The 13,941-nt window shown below is 44.2% G+C and overlaps 1 protein-coding gene across 4 annotated transcripts in view; it reads right to left on the reverse strand.

Moving 5' to 3' along the window:
- LOC120995510 (multidrug and toxin extrusion protein 2-like) overlaps positions 1–13,941 on the reverse strand; it is a 104,647-nt gene that overhangs the window by 17,466 nt on the left and 73,240 nt on the right. For all 4 annotated transcript variants that reach the window (XM_040424772.1, XM_040424776.1, XM_040424774.1 and 1 more), the window contains exon 12: positions 6,547–6,622. In XM_040424772.1, coding sequence (XP_040280706.1) covers positions 6,547–6,622 — 76 coding nt within the window. The remainder of the gene's footprint in view (positions 1–6,546; positions 6,623–13,941) is intronic.

The following is a 13,941-nucleotide window of genomic DNA, read 5'->3' on the forward strand; positions in this document are numbered from 1 at the left end:
GGGCTAATGGGGGCTTATGGCTGACATGAGGGGCTAATGGGGGGCTTATGGCTGACATGAAGGGCTAATGGGGGGCTTATGGCTGACATGAGGGGCTAATGGGGGGCTTATGGCTGACATGAGGGGCTAATGGGGGGCTTATGGCTGACATAAGGGGCTAATGGGGGGCTTATGGCTGACATGAGGGGCTAATGGCTGACATGAGGGGCTAATGGGGGGCTTATGGCTGACATGAGGGGCTAATGGGGGCTTATGGCTGACATGAGTGGCTAATGGGGGGCTTATGGCTGACATGAGGGGCTAATGGGGGGCTTATGGCTGACATTGAGGGGCTAATGGGGGGCTTATGGCTGACATGAGGGGCTAATGGGGGACTTATGGCTGACATGAGGGGCTAATGGGGGGCTTATAGCTGACATGAGGGGCTTATGGCTGACATGAGGGGCTAATGGGGGGGCTTATGGCTGACCTGAGGGGCTAATGGGGGGCTTATGGCTGACATGAAGGGCTAATGGGGGGCTTATGGCTGACATGAGGGGCTAATGGGGGGCTTATGGCTGACATTGAGGGGCTAATGGGGGCTTATGGCTGACATGAGGGGCTAATGGGGAGGATACCTGTATAATGTTGTAAGAGTGGATAATATGCATAGAGTAATAGGACCATTATATTAGAATGAGTGGAAAATGTTAGGACATGAGAAGATCTTGTGGGAGAGGATACAGAGAAAGGGGCTGAATTTACTAATGAATATATTGATTTTGGATATGAGCGGCAACTCGAAGGGGTTTACTTATAAATTGGCAATGACTATGTACATCAATGTGTATTGTATGTGTATTTTATGTATCTTATGTTTACATTTTAAAAGTGATTGTATTTATGAACGTATGAATGGAATTTCTAAAACTGTCATTTTGGGATCGGAACCACACCCGCTTGAATAATGAGACAGCTGGGCTATTTAAAGGGCTCGTGTGTGAGCATGCTCAGTCATCGCCCTTGAAGAAGCGAGGCAGCGAAACCCGGGTCGGGCAGAAACGTGACGATCATCTTGTAATTTTATGCCTTTTGTCTACTGACCTGTTGTAAGTAGAATAAAACCTTTTATTATAACATTCTCAGGGGTGCTTCACTATCTTGCCTATCTCCTTAAATCTTGTAGAGGAGGGGGTCTGGGAGGACCGTACCCTCTGGTTGTCGAGGAGAAGGGCCGACACCCGTGTATCATCCATTTGGGACCGGAATACATATTTTTCCTGCAGCGCGGTTCCAAAACCTATTTAATGGGGGGCTTATGGCTGACATGAGGGGCTAATGGGGGGCTTATGGCTGACATGAGGGGCTAATGGGGGGCTTATGGCTGACATGAGGGGCTAATGGGGGGCTTATGGCTGACATGAGGGGCTAATGGGGGGCTTATGGCTGACATGAGGGGCTAATGGGGGGCCTATGGCTGACATGAGGGGCTAATGGGGGGCTTATGGCTGACATGAGGGGCTAATGGGGGGCTTATGGCTGACATGAGGGGCTAATGGGGGGCTTATGGCTGACATGAGGGGCTAATGGCTGACATGAGGGGCTAATGGGGGCTTATGGCTGACATTGGGGGGCTTATGGCTGACATTGGGGGGGTTTATGGCTGACATTGGGGGGGTTTATGGCTGACATTGGGGGGGTTGATCTGAGCCATTAGGGGTCTGATCTGAGGTCTGACCTGAGGTGTAATGAAAAATATTTTTTTCTTATTGTTCTCCTCTAAAACTAGGTGCATCTTATAGGGCGAAAAATACGGTACAGTGCAGCAGAGACCAGTGCAGTAGAGACTATAGTAAGTTTATATAGTCATTATATAGGGTTATATATTTTAATATGCACCTTGTGTTTTGTTATGCGCGTGAATGGGTCAGCCCCGCCAACCCCCTAAGCCCCCCCCTAAGATTTGACATTGAGGAATTTCAGATGTGTATCAGTTCATCAATATTTCTGGGATGCCTTTCATGCACAACCCTCTTCATATGCCATACCATCTCCATAAAAATACAGTCAGGTCCATAAATATTGGGACATCGACACAATTCTAAGAAGTTTGACTCTATACACCACCACAATGGATTTGAAATGAAACAAACAAGATGTGCTTTAACTGCAGACTGTCTGCTTTAATTTGAGGGTATTTACATACAAATCAGGTGAACGGTGTAGGAATTACAACAGTTTGCATATGTGCCTCCCACTTGTTAAGGAACCAAAAGTAATGGGACAGAATAATAATCATAAATCTAACTTTCACTTTTTAATACTTGGTTGCAAATCCTTTGCAGTCAATTACAGCCTGAAGTCTGGAACGCATAGACATCACCAGACGCTGGGTTTCATCCCTGGTGATGCTCTGCCAGGCCTCTACTGCAACTGTCTTCAGTTCCTGCTTGTTCTTGGGGCATTTTCCCTTCAGTTTTATCTTCAGCAAGTGAAATGCATGCTCAATCGGATTCAGGTCAGGTGATTGACTTGGCCATTGCATAATATTCCACTTCTTTCCCTTAAATAACAGTTTGGTTGCTTTTGCAGTATGCTTTGGGTCATTGTCCATCTGCACTGTGAAGCGCCGTCCAATGAGTTATGAAGCATTTGGCTGAATAGGAGCAGATAATATTGCCCGAAACACTTCAGAATTCATCCTGATGCTTTTGTCAGCAGTCACATCATCAATAAATACAAGAGAACCAGTTCCATTGGCAGCCATACATGCCCACGCCATGACACTACCGCCACCATGCTTCACAGATGAGGTGGTATGCTTAGGATCAAGAGCAGTTCCTATCCTTCTCCATACTCTTCTCTTCCAATCACTCTGGTACAAGTTGATCTTGGTCTCATCTGTCCATAGGATGTTGTTCCAGAACTTTGAAGGCTTTTTTAGATGTTGTTTTGCAAACTCTAATCTGGCCTTCCTGTTTTTGAGGCTCACCAATGTTTACATCTTGTGGTGAACCCTCTGTATTCACTCTGGTGAAGTCTTCTCTTGATTGTTGACTTTGACACACATACACCTACCTCCTGGAGAGTGTTCTTGATCTGGCCAACTGTTGTGAAGGGTGTTTTCTTCACCAGGGAAAGAATTCTTCGGTCATCCAACACAGTTGTTTTCTGTGGTCTTCTGGTGTTGCTGAGCTCACCGGTGCGTTCCTTCTTTTTAAGATCGTTCCAAACAGTTGTTTTGGTCACGCCTAATGTTTTTGCTATCTCTCTGATCGGTTTGTTGTGTTTTTTCAGCCTAATGATGGCTTGCTTCACTGATAGTGACAGCTCTTTGGATCTCATCTTGAGAGTTGACAGCAACAGATTCCAAATGCAAATAGCACACTTGAAATTACTCTGGACCTTTTATCTGCTCATTGTAATTGGGATAATGAGGGAATAACACACACACCTGGCCATGGAACAGCTGAGAAGCCAATTGTCCCATTACTTTTGGTCCCTTAACAAGTGGGAGGCACATATGCAAACTGTTGTAATTCATACACCGTTCACCTGATTTGGATGTAAATACCCTCAAATTAAAGCTGACAGTCTGCAGTTAAAGCACATCTTGTTTGTTTCATTTCAAATACATTGTGGTGGTGTATATAGCCAAAAATATTAGAATTGTGTCGATGTCCCAATATTTATGGACCTGACTGTATCTCCCTTTTCCACCATTCTTTAGCTGATTTACTTGAGCTTTGGGTCACTGTCTTAAAAGGGGTTTCTGGTTATAATGATTTTTAAGCAAGTGCCCGCAGCCTGCACTCTGAAATGGAAAATTCAAACTGCTCCACACCGCTTTGGTCCTCCGTGCTCCTTCTTCTGATGCATGGGCATGGTCACATGCACTGCGCCAATGACAGGCTTCAGCAGTGCCGTACAGCTTGTGGCAACATCTCTGAAGCCAGTTATTGGCAGGAGCGGTGCACCATGCCGCTGGAAGAAAACAGTGAACGAACCAAAAGATGCAGACAGTGGAGGCAGCGTGGAGGACTGGACTGCTATTGGGCAGGTAAGTTTGACTCTTCTGCTTCAGAGGGCAGGCTGTGAGCACTTGCCTAAAAATCTTACTTATGGGAAAACCCCCTTAAAGAGGACCTGTCACCAGAAAATGCAATGCAATCTGAAAGTACTATGTTATAGAGCAGCAGAAGCCAAGCAGATTGATATATATTTTTGTGGGAAAAGATTCAGTAAAACCTGTAATTTATACATATACAGGTGAAACTCGAAAAATTTGAATATCGTGCAAAAGTCCATTGATTTCAGTAATGCTAATTAAAAGGAATTGCATTAATGCAGCTTAAAATTTGAATTTTGTGAAAAGGTTCAATATTCTAGGCTCAAAGTGTCCCACTCTAGTCGGCTAATAATCCAAACCCCCTGAGCAAAGGGTACCTGAGATTGTGACTTTGGGGTTTAATAAGCTGTAAGCCATAATCATCCAAATTATAACAAATAAAGGCTTGAAATATCTCACTTTGCATGTAATGAGTATATCTCATATGTTAGTTTCACCTTTAAAGTTGCATTACTGAAATAAATGAACTTTGCACAATATTCTAATTTTTCGAGTTTCACCTGTATATCTATCTAACTATCAATACAGCAGGAAGGTTTTATCAGTGACTAACAGCAATCTCTGTATGAACACTAAAGGTCGCTTTACATGGGACGATATTACAGCAGATAGTCGGGAAAGAAGCGTTCCTTCCTGACAATCCCCTGCTCGTTGGTGGAGAAGACCGCTGCATTTACATGCAGTGATCTCCTCCACAGTATGGGGAGAAGCGATCACTAATACTATAGTTTTTTCCTATACTGACTCATTTGCTGGCAGCATATCGTGTTTATACAGAATGATCTGCTGCCAGTAAACAATCATTTTTTTCATGTGCACAAATGATCAGATTACCTGATGAACGAGCATTTCTCTCATTCATTGGTGGTACATTTAAACCGCCCGATCAACGCTAACGAGCGTTACTATGAACACTTGTTGGCAATAATCTGTGCGATTCTTGGCCTGTGTAAAGGGCCCTTTTTACACACAATGTTAATCACTGATAACACCTCCTTCCTGTATTGATAGGTATTCACAGGGTTGCAAAAAAGCAAAGATATAAATGTATAAATTACAGGTTTTACTCAATGTTTTCCCACAAAACTACATATCAATCTGCTCTATAACATGGCGCTTTCAGATTGCATTTTGTGGTGACAGGTCCTCTTTAATGTATCACCCAAAGTCTCTTCAGCATGAGGTCATGGACTGCTGCCCAAAGCTTCTCTTGCAGCCACAAACAGTGATGCTCCCTCAATAATGCTTCACAGTTGGGATGAGATTTTGGTGTTAGTGTGCAGTGTTCGTTTTCCTCCAGTGTTGTGCACTTCTCGCTCATCTATCCATAGAGTATTTTCCCAAAAGCACTGTTGAACATTCAGGTGGCGTCGGGCAAATGAGATAGGATGCATGTTCTTTTGGACAGCAGCAGCTTCCTTTGCATTGTTCTTCCACGAACATCATTCTTTGTCAGTGTTTTTCTAACAAGGGACACATGAACAGATGTTTTTGAAGATTGTAGCATTTGCTGTAGGTCTTTTGTTGTTACCTTGGATTTTTTCGCACCTCTTTCAGGATTGCCCATTGTGCTCTTGGAGTAATGTTTCCTAACAGGACACCCTTTTCAAGAGTGTAGCAACAATCCTGAGTTTTCCCTGTAGATAATTTGTCTAATCATGGATTGATGAACACCCAAGTCTTTAGCACTGCTTTTGTAACCTTTTCCAGGTTTATGTATATATCTCTAACACATTTTCTGAGATCTAAAAGTTGTTTGCATTGAAGGGGTTTTCTGAGATTTTAATACTGATCAGTATGTGATCGGTGGGGGTCAGACAGCCAGAACCCCGCCAATCAGCTGTTTGAGAAGGCACCAGTGCTCCTGTGAGAGTCGCGGCCTTCTCTGCTTTTTCTAGGCTGAGTGACAACACGTTCATGTGTCATTTGGCCTAGGTGCAGCTCGGCCACATAAATGAAGAGGGCTGAGTGTGATACCAAGCAAAGTTGCTATACATTGTATGGCACTGTGTTTGGCGAGCAGGGAGAAGGCCTAGCTCTGCAGCCTTCCCTCTGCTCACCAAGCGCATGTGCCCTCTCAAAAGAGCTGATCGGCAGGGGTCCTGGGTGTCAGACTCCCACCGATCAGAAACTGAAAAAAAATCTTGGAAAACCCCATTAAGGCATGGTTCTCACTAACCTATTTTGCTTGAGAAGAACACATTTGTAAGGACACTTTACCATATTTTTTTCTTACTTAAAGGGGTTCTGCAGTTTGTTTAAACTGATAATCTATCCTCTGGATAGATCATCAGCATCTGATCGGCGGGGGTCCGATCAGATCATCAGCTGTTTGAGAAGGCAGAGGCGCTGGCAGTTTACCGCAGGCCCAGTGACATCACGACTAGTATCCAATGGCATGGGAAATAATTTAATTATAGAAAACTCAATTCACCAACCTGTCTGAAGTGAAAATGTAAGCTATCACATCTTTTAGCCCGGCCAACAAACTACCAGTGAGAACAGAACAGAACACTAAAACACAAAAGGAAAATCATGATCACATCACTACAGACTCTAAATTTATTTGAAGGCAATAACTTGCTTTTCTACAAAAAAAAAGAAAAAGAAAAAACATTTTTGTGTCTACTCTAAAACAATTACTACTTACAGGGGTATTCCCATCTGGGAATGATATATTGATAGTATATGCCATAAATGTCCAACAGGTTCAGATCCCACCTCTGGGACCCACTTATCTCAAGAATGGGGCCTCAAAGTGAACAGACATCAGGCTTCCATTTACCACTAAGAGACTTCGAAAATAAGCCAGCGTTCAGCTATTTTTTGGAGGTTTTGTAGCAGTAGATGGAGGGGTGGCCATGCACGCGCAACTTGCTCTCCATTCACTGCTATGGGACTTTGGAAAATAGCTGAGCTCGATCACTGGGCTATTTTAAGCCCTTCACACCAAAAATCAAGTGGCTACTAATCAGAATACATTTCAAAGCTCCACTACTCAATTCATATACACAATAATGGAAAATCCTGTGTTCAAATCAACTTCACTGTCACTTTTATCCTCTATACAAAGTTTCTTTGTGCAAACAGCATTTCATTAGAAAAATGTAATAAACCTTACAAAAATGTCCATATTCACTTGAATCCAAAAGACGCCTTAGTTATCAAGCATTCTTCACATTTTATTTGTTGTGCACTCGGCTGGGGTGTTCTCAGAGCAGCATAAGCCACGCAACATTTCGAGGGTCATGACCCACTTGAAGCATTACGTGCCAGTTTCCTTATGCTGCCCCGATGCCGTGGACTGTGCTCTGAGAACACGCCAGCCAAATGCACAACAAATGAAATGTGTAGAACGCATGATGGCGTCTTTTGGATTCATGTGAACATGGACAAAACATAATTTTTATAAGGTTTTTTTAATGCATTTTTCTTCTGGAATATTGTTTGCACAAAGAAACCTTGTGTTAATAAAGTGCAGAAGCCAAAAGTGACATAGTGAAACAAAGAATATTGACAGCAGAAAAAGACCACATGGTCCATCTTGTCTGGCCTTGTTTTATTTCTTATGTATCTTAGGATAGACCTGTCCTAGGTCAGCCATGTTTAAATTCACTTCCTGTAGATTTCCCAAACACCTCTCAACTACTCTTTGGGTGTAAAAATATTTTCTGATATTGGTTCTGTTCTTCCCCCTCAACAAATTTTAAATTATGCCCCTTGATCTTGTGTTGATTTTTTATTTTATTGAAAACACTTCCCTCCTGAACCTTATTTATGCCCTTAACATACCGTTCAGATGCAATGAGTGTATAGAACGGATAGCATCTGGACCGAATCCTGACCTATTCATTTCAATGGGTATGTGCCCATCATCATTGTTCATCACTGATCATCTCTGCATCATGTTCCATATTGGGCGTTTTTCATGCAGCCCTTGCCACATAGAAATAAATGGTGCTTGCATGAAAAATGGAAGGCATCCGGATGCAATGTGTTTTTCACTGAAGGTTGCAAGGAAATTTTGAGTGTTATTCTTCAGTTTTTCTTCACAAGCATAAAAACACATCAAAAACCGATTGCATCCATGTGGAGAGAAACAAACACTGAACACAATTGCAGATAAAACTGATTGAACGTGCATGCAAAACCATCAAATTGTCTCTGAACAGACCTCGAATCAGTCTGTATCACTGTGTGAAATAAGCCTAAAAGGTTTAGATCATATCCCCCTTTCCCTTCTTTAAAGGGCACATTTATTAAGACCAGCGTTTTAGACACCGGTCTTAATAAGCCCCTGCACTAGCAGTGGATTGCTGAAGTTATGTAGAGGTGCCGGCCTCTACATAACTTCGGCATATCCAGTGCCAGTTCTAAATGTAAGGCTACTTTCACATTTGCGGCAGAGTGATCCGGCAAGCAGTTCCGTCGCCGGAACTGCCTGCCTGATCCGGCAAAAAGTATGCCAACTGATGGCATTAGTAAGACTGATCAGCATCCTGATCAGTCTTAAAAATGCCTGATCAGTCAAAAAAATGCATTGAAATGCCGAATCAGTCTTTCCGGTGTCATCCGGCAAAAAGGATCCGGCATTTATTTTTTTCACCTTTTTTTCGGTCTGCGCATGCGCAGATGGGAAGGACGGATCCGGCATTCCGGTATTTTGAATGCCTGATCCGGTACTAATACATTCCTATGGAAAAAAAATGCTGGATCCGGTATTCAGGCAAGTTTTTTTCACCAGAGATAAAACCGTAGCATGCTGCGGTTTTCTCTTTTTGCCTGATCAGTCAAAATGACTGAATTGAAGACATCCTGAACGGATCAGGGTACTTTCACACTAGCGTTATTCTTTTCATTCCAATGCATTCTGAATGGATAGAAATCCGTTCAGTTTGCATCAGTATGCCTTCCGTTCAGTCACTCAGTGCTCCAGACCAAAAAAAATGACCAGGAGCCATTGGCTCCTAAACTAAAATATTTAGGAGCCAAATTACATTTTTTAGTCGCCAAATTTAAAATGCATATAAAAAAAAAAAAGGACTTTGAGAAGACGAGACGCAGGTGACAGTAGTGAGCCAGCACTACATTTATGAGAAAACAGCACCACATACTTCTCACATCCAGGGACATCTTCTGGGGGACAAGGTGACTAAAAATGGCGAATTGCGTGGTTTAGAGTTTTTTTTACTGTTACGGCCTTCACCGAGCGGAAATGTTTTTTTATATTTTAATAGCTCACACTTTTTGGGACGTGGCGATATGTAATATGTTTATTCTTTATTGTTTGTAAATTTTATATGTAAAACTGGGAAGGGGGCCCTTTAAACCTTTAGTATTTTGGTGTTTTTTTTTTTACTTTTTATTTAATAACCATTTCTTCCCTTAGGGACTAGAACCTGGATCTTTTCATCCCTTGTGTTATTCACCCTGATAGAGATCTATCAGGGTAAATAGGAGCTCACATCTCCCTGCTGCCCTGTGCTCTGTGTACACAGCAGCAGGGAGCTGAACATGGCAGCCAGGGCTTCAGTAGCGTCCTGGCTGCCATGGTAACAATCGGAGCCCCAGCAGTGTAATCTGCCACTGCCACCAATGGAGGGGATGGGACCCTGTGGCCACCATATAACAATGGGGGGGGGGGGGGGGGCGCACTGCACCACCAATGAATGTAATTAAAGAGGACCTTTCATGGGTCCAAAGAATATGAACTTTGTAGCAGGCTGCATAGAGCGGCGCCCAGGGATCTAAGTGCACTTACTATTATTCCTGGACGCCGCTCCGTTCGCCCGCTGTGGCCCCCGGTAATTTCAACATTCAGAGCAAGGGGGAGGAGACGCCAGTGTCTCTCCTTCTCCCTGACAGCAGCGCTGTCCAATCACAGCGCAGAGCTCAGAGCCAGGGAGAAAAAAAAAAAACTCCCTCGCTCTGAGCTCTGACTGGACAGCGCTGCTGTCATGGAGACGGAGAGACACTGGCGTCTCCTCCTCCTTGCTCTAAATGTTGAAATTACCGGGGGCCACAGCGGGCGAACGGAGCGGCGCCCAGGAATAATAGTAAGTGCACTTAGATCCTTGGGCGCCGCTCTATGCAGCCTGCTACGAAGTTCATATTCTTTGGACCCATGAAAGGTCCTCTTGAACTCATTTATACAAGTGTCTGCAGCGGTATCACAGACCTGGCCTCAATAACAGGGCATGCGATATGTGGCACCTGAGGGGTTAATTGCCGCATATCGCATGCCCTGTTATTGAGGCCGGGTGCCGGGTCTGTGATACCGCTGCCTATACTAATGTTTTACATTCATTGGTGGCACAGTGGCGACAGCTCCTCCCCTCCTCCTCCCTGCTATATCCCCATTGGTGGTAATGGCGGACGCGTCACAGTGGAGAGGGAGGGACTCCTTCCTTCTCCACTGTGCGAGTGAAGAGAACTTGGGCTTCGCAGGATCGCGGCGGTACAGTCGCAAATGGCGACAAGACTAAAAAGTCTTGTCGCCATCTGCAAATTTTAAGGCGCATTGGCGACCGTTTTGGTCGCCATCTGGAGCCCTGTCACTGTGTAGAGAAAGACTCCTGAATTCCACTTTTGCTTTAAGTGCAGTACTTTATTGCATAGGCTGTTTTCCAGTATACAAATTAAACGTTTTTCGGCTTATAGCCTTCGTGAGATCACTGGATGAGCCGCTTACTAATATTTCTATGTGGATTTCTGTGGTCCTAATATTCCTGTATGGACTTCTGTGGTCCGTTGTATGGGGGCTCTGTGGCCTGCGGGCGCTTGTTGAATGCGGGCTGTAGCTCTGTTTTTGGCGCCAAAACAACTGAAGGACGGATCTGTCCTTCCAGTCTGCGCAAGACTCCCGCACCCGGATCCGTCTACAAATGCTGTCAGTTGTCAAACTGATCGGCGGATCCGGCGTGCAGCTCCAACGACGGAACTGCCTGCCGAATCAAACTAATGCTAGTGTGAAAGTACCCTTACTATCCATTCAGAATGCATGGGGATATACCTGATCAGTTCTTTTCCGGTATAGAGCCCCTAGGACGGAACTCTATGCCGGAAAAGAAAACCGCTAGTGTGAAAGTACCATAAGACAGCATACATTAAAGTTGATTTGAACACAGGATTTTCAGATGCCATTTTTGGAAGTCCCATAACAGTGAACGTGAGGACCCCATGCATGTAAGGTATGCTCTCCATTCACAGCCAGGCCCCATTCTTGATATAAGAACATGTCCCAGACATTTATGGTATATCCTATTGGATTAAAGGGGTTGTCCCACAAAGAAAATATTTATAGTTAAATCCAGCCCATTATTATAAATTATTTTTGTATTTACACATTATACCTAATTTTTGCAGTGCAACTGATTGATTTTAACTTATGGATGACAGCTGCTGTCCCCAAGATTGCGTTCAACTGAATGCATTCATTTGGACTACAGCTGTAGTTCAATAGTTAAAATCAATCAGTCGAGCTACAAAAAGTCGCAGTGTAGCCCAGGCCTTGAAGGGGTTTTGCCATCACATAGAATGGGGGTATATTGCTAGGATATGCCCCCATTGTCTGAAAGGTGCAGGTCCCACCTCTGGGACCCGTACCTACAACGAGAAAGGAGCAGGGAAATTAATGGAGGGCGCACTGTGCATGCGCAGCCGCCCCCCTTTCATTTCAATGGGGCCGCCGAATATATATTTCAGTCTGCCCCATAGAAATGAATGGGAGCTTGGTGGTGGACGGAACCCTGGCTCCTCCAGCCACAGCTTTCCCCACTCAGTTCTCCTTCTAGGTGCGATCCTAACGATACGCCCCCATTGTATGTGATGGGAATACCCCTTTAATGTAACTTGATTGACGCAAATGCCCAGTCTTGTTCCTTCAGCTCACTCTCTTGATCCCCTCACACAGATACCTTCTCAGCTTGACCAAGCAAGCATGTGTTTTTGGTATCAAGAGGGGGAGTAAGTTGCTACCAGACTTTTCTGGTTGCGGCTTAGGTCCCCAAAAAAAAAAAAAATTAATGGGCAGGTGAAATCCAACAAGTCTGATCCTTTTTCCCCCCAACATCGTCCGTCAGTAGGCTCCCATATACATTAGATTTTGGTGGGACCGAACAACTATCTAATGTCAATGGTCAGCTTAAACCCTAACTGTTTTGCCATGTCCAGCTCCAGCAGTGGGAAAAGTAGCTAACTGGAGGGGGGAGGGCTGCTTTAGATGGTGATATCTCCTGAATGGTAGCAGCTAGATGCAACTGGTCTTGTTTAAAGGTTGACATTCCAAGCTTTCATACAATACCACAATGACAGCAATATGTTCAGTCCAGGAGAAGAGATCACTGATAGAAATCGCCATACTGTGAATGCAGCTGAAAGTGAAAGTAAAACAGGTTTTACCTGCGATTATTCCCGACTCTAACAGCGTCTTCTCCTCTGTTGCTTGGACTTTAGCTGTCATTTTGGCTTTCAAACAAGACCAGTTGCATGTTTCTAGCTGCTACCATTCAGGAGATAGCAGACCTCCCCATCCAATTAGCTAATTTTCCCACTGCCCGAGCTGGACTCGGGCAAAACAGTTAGGTTGTTAACAGCCACCAGACACCTATGGTGGTGTCTTATTTTTCTGAGAATAAAGGACCCTTCTTTTTCCCATCTTCTGCCATCGGGGTTAAGTTGGGGCATCCCTATATACACCTAGCACTGCCAAAATGGTTAGGTTCATTTGACATTCATCTAATGTGTATGGCCACCTTTTGTCTTCTATTCACAGTGAGTGTCACTGAAGTGCTCCTGCTATCCAGAACATAGTAAGGTAGATATAATAGTACTATGCTGAAGTTAGGATAAAACAAAAGCAGACAGATAAAACCTGTACCAAATTTATCACACCGGCAGACAAGTTATAATTAGGCTACTTTCACACTAGAGTTAATGTTTTACGATATTGAGATCCGTCATAGGGTTTCAATACCGTAAAAAAAAGCTTCCGTTTTGTCCCCATTCATTGTCAATGGGGCCAAAACGTAACTGAACAGAACGGAATGCTTCAAGATGCATTCTGTTCTGTTCTCATACCAGAGAGCAAACCGCAGCATGCTGTGTTTTTTTTTCCGTTCTGGGATGCGGAGCAAGACGGATCCCGTCATGACCCACAATGCAAGTCAATGGGGACGGATCAGTTTTCTCTGACACAATAGAAAACGGATCCGTCCCCCATTGACTTTTAATGGAGTTCATGACGGATCCGTCTTGGCAATGTTAAAGATAATACAACCGGATTCGTTCATAACAGATACAGATGGTTGTATTATCAGTAATGGAAGCGTTTTTGCTGAACCCTGCCGGATCCAGCAAAAACGCTAGTGTGAAAGCAGCCTTAGGCTACTTTCACACTTGCGGCAGTGTGATCCGGCTGACTGAAGGCATTTGTGAGACGGATCCAGATGCGGATCCGTCTCACAAATGCACTGCAAGGACGGATCCATCTCTCTGCTTGTCATGCGGACAGACGGATCCGTCTTGAATCTTTTTTCACATTTTTACCAGTCTGCGCATGCGCAGGCCGGAAGGACGGATCCGGCATTCCGGTATTTTGAATGCCGGATCCGGCACTAATAAATTCCTATGGGGAAAAATGCCGGATCCGGCATTCAGACATGTCTTCCGTTTTTTTTTGCCGGAGATAAAACCGTAGCATGCTACAGTTTTATCTTTTGCCTGATCAGTCAAAACGACTGAACTGAAGACATCCTGATGCATCCTGAACGGATTACTCTCCATTCAGAATGCATGGGGATATGCCTGATCAGTTCTTTTCTGGTATAGAGCCC

This window comes from Bufo bufo, chromosome 3 (assembly GCF_905171765.1).
Source record: "Bufo bufo chromosome 3, aBufBuf1.1, whole genome shotgun sequence".
Lineage (NCBI taxonomy): Eukaryota > Metazoa > Chordata > Amphibia > Anura > Bufonidae > Bufo > Bufo bufo.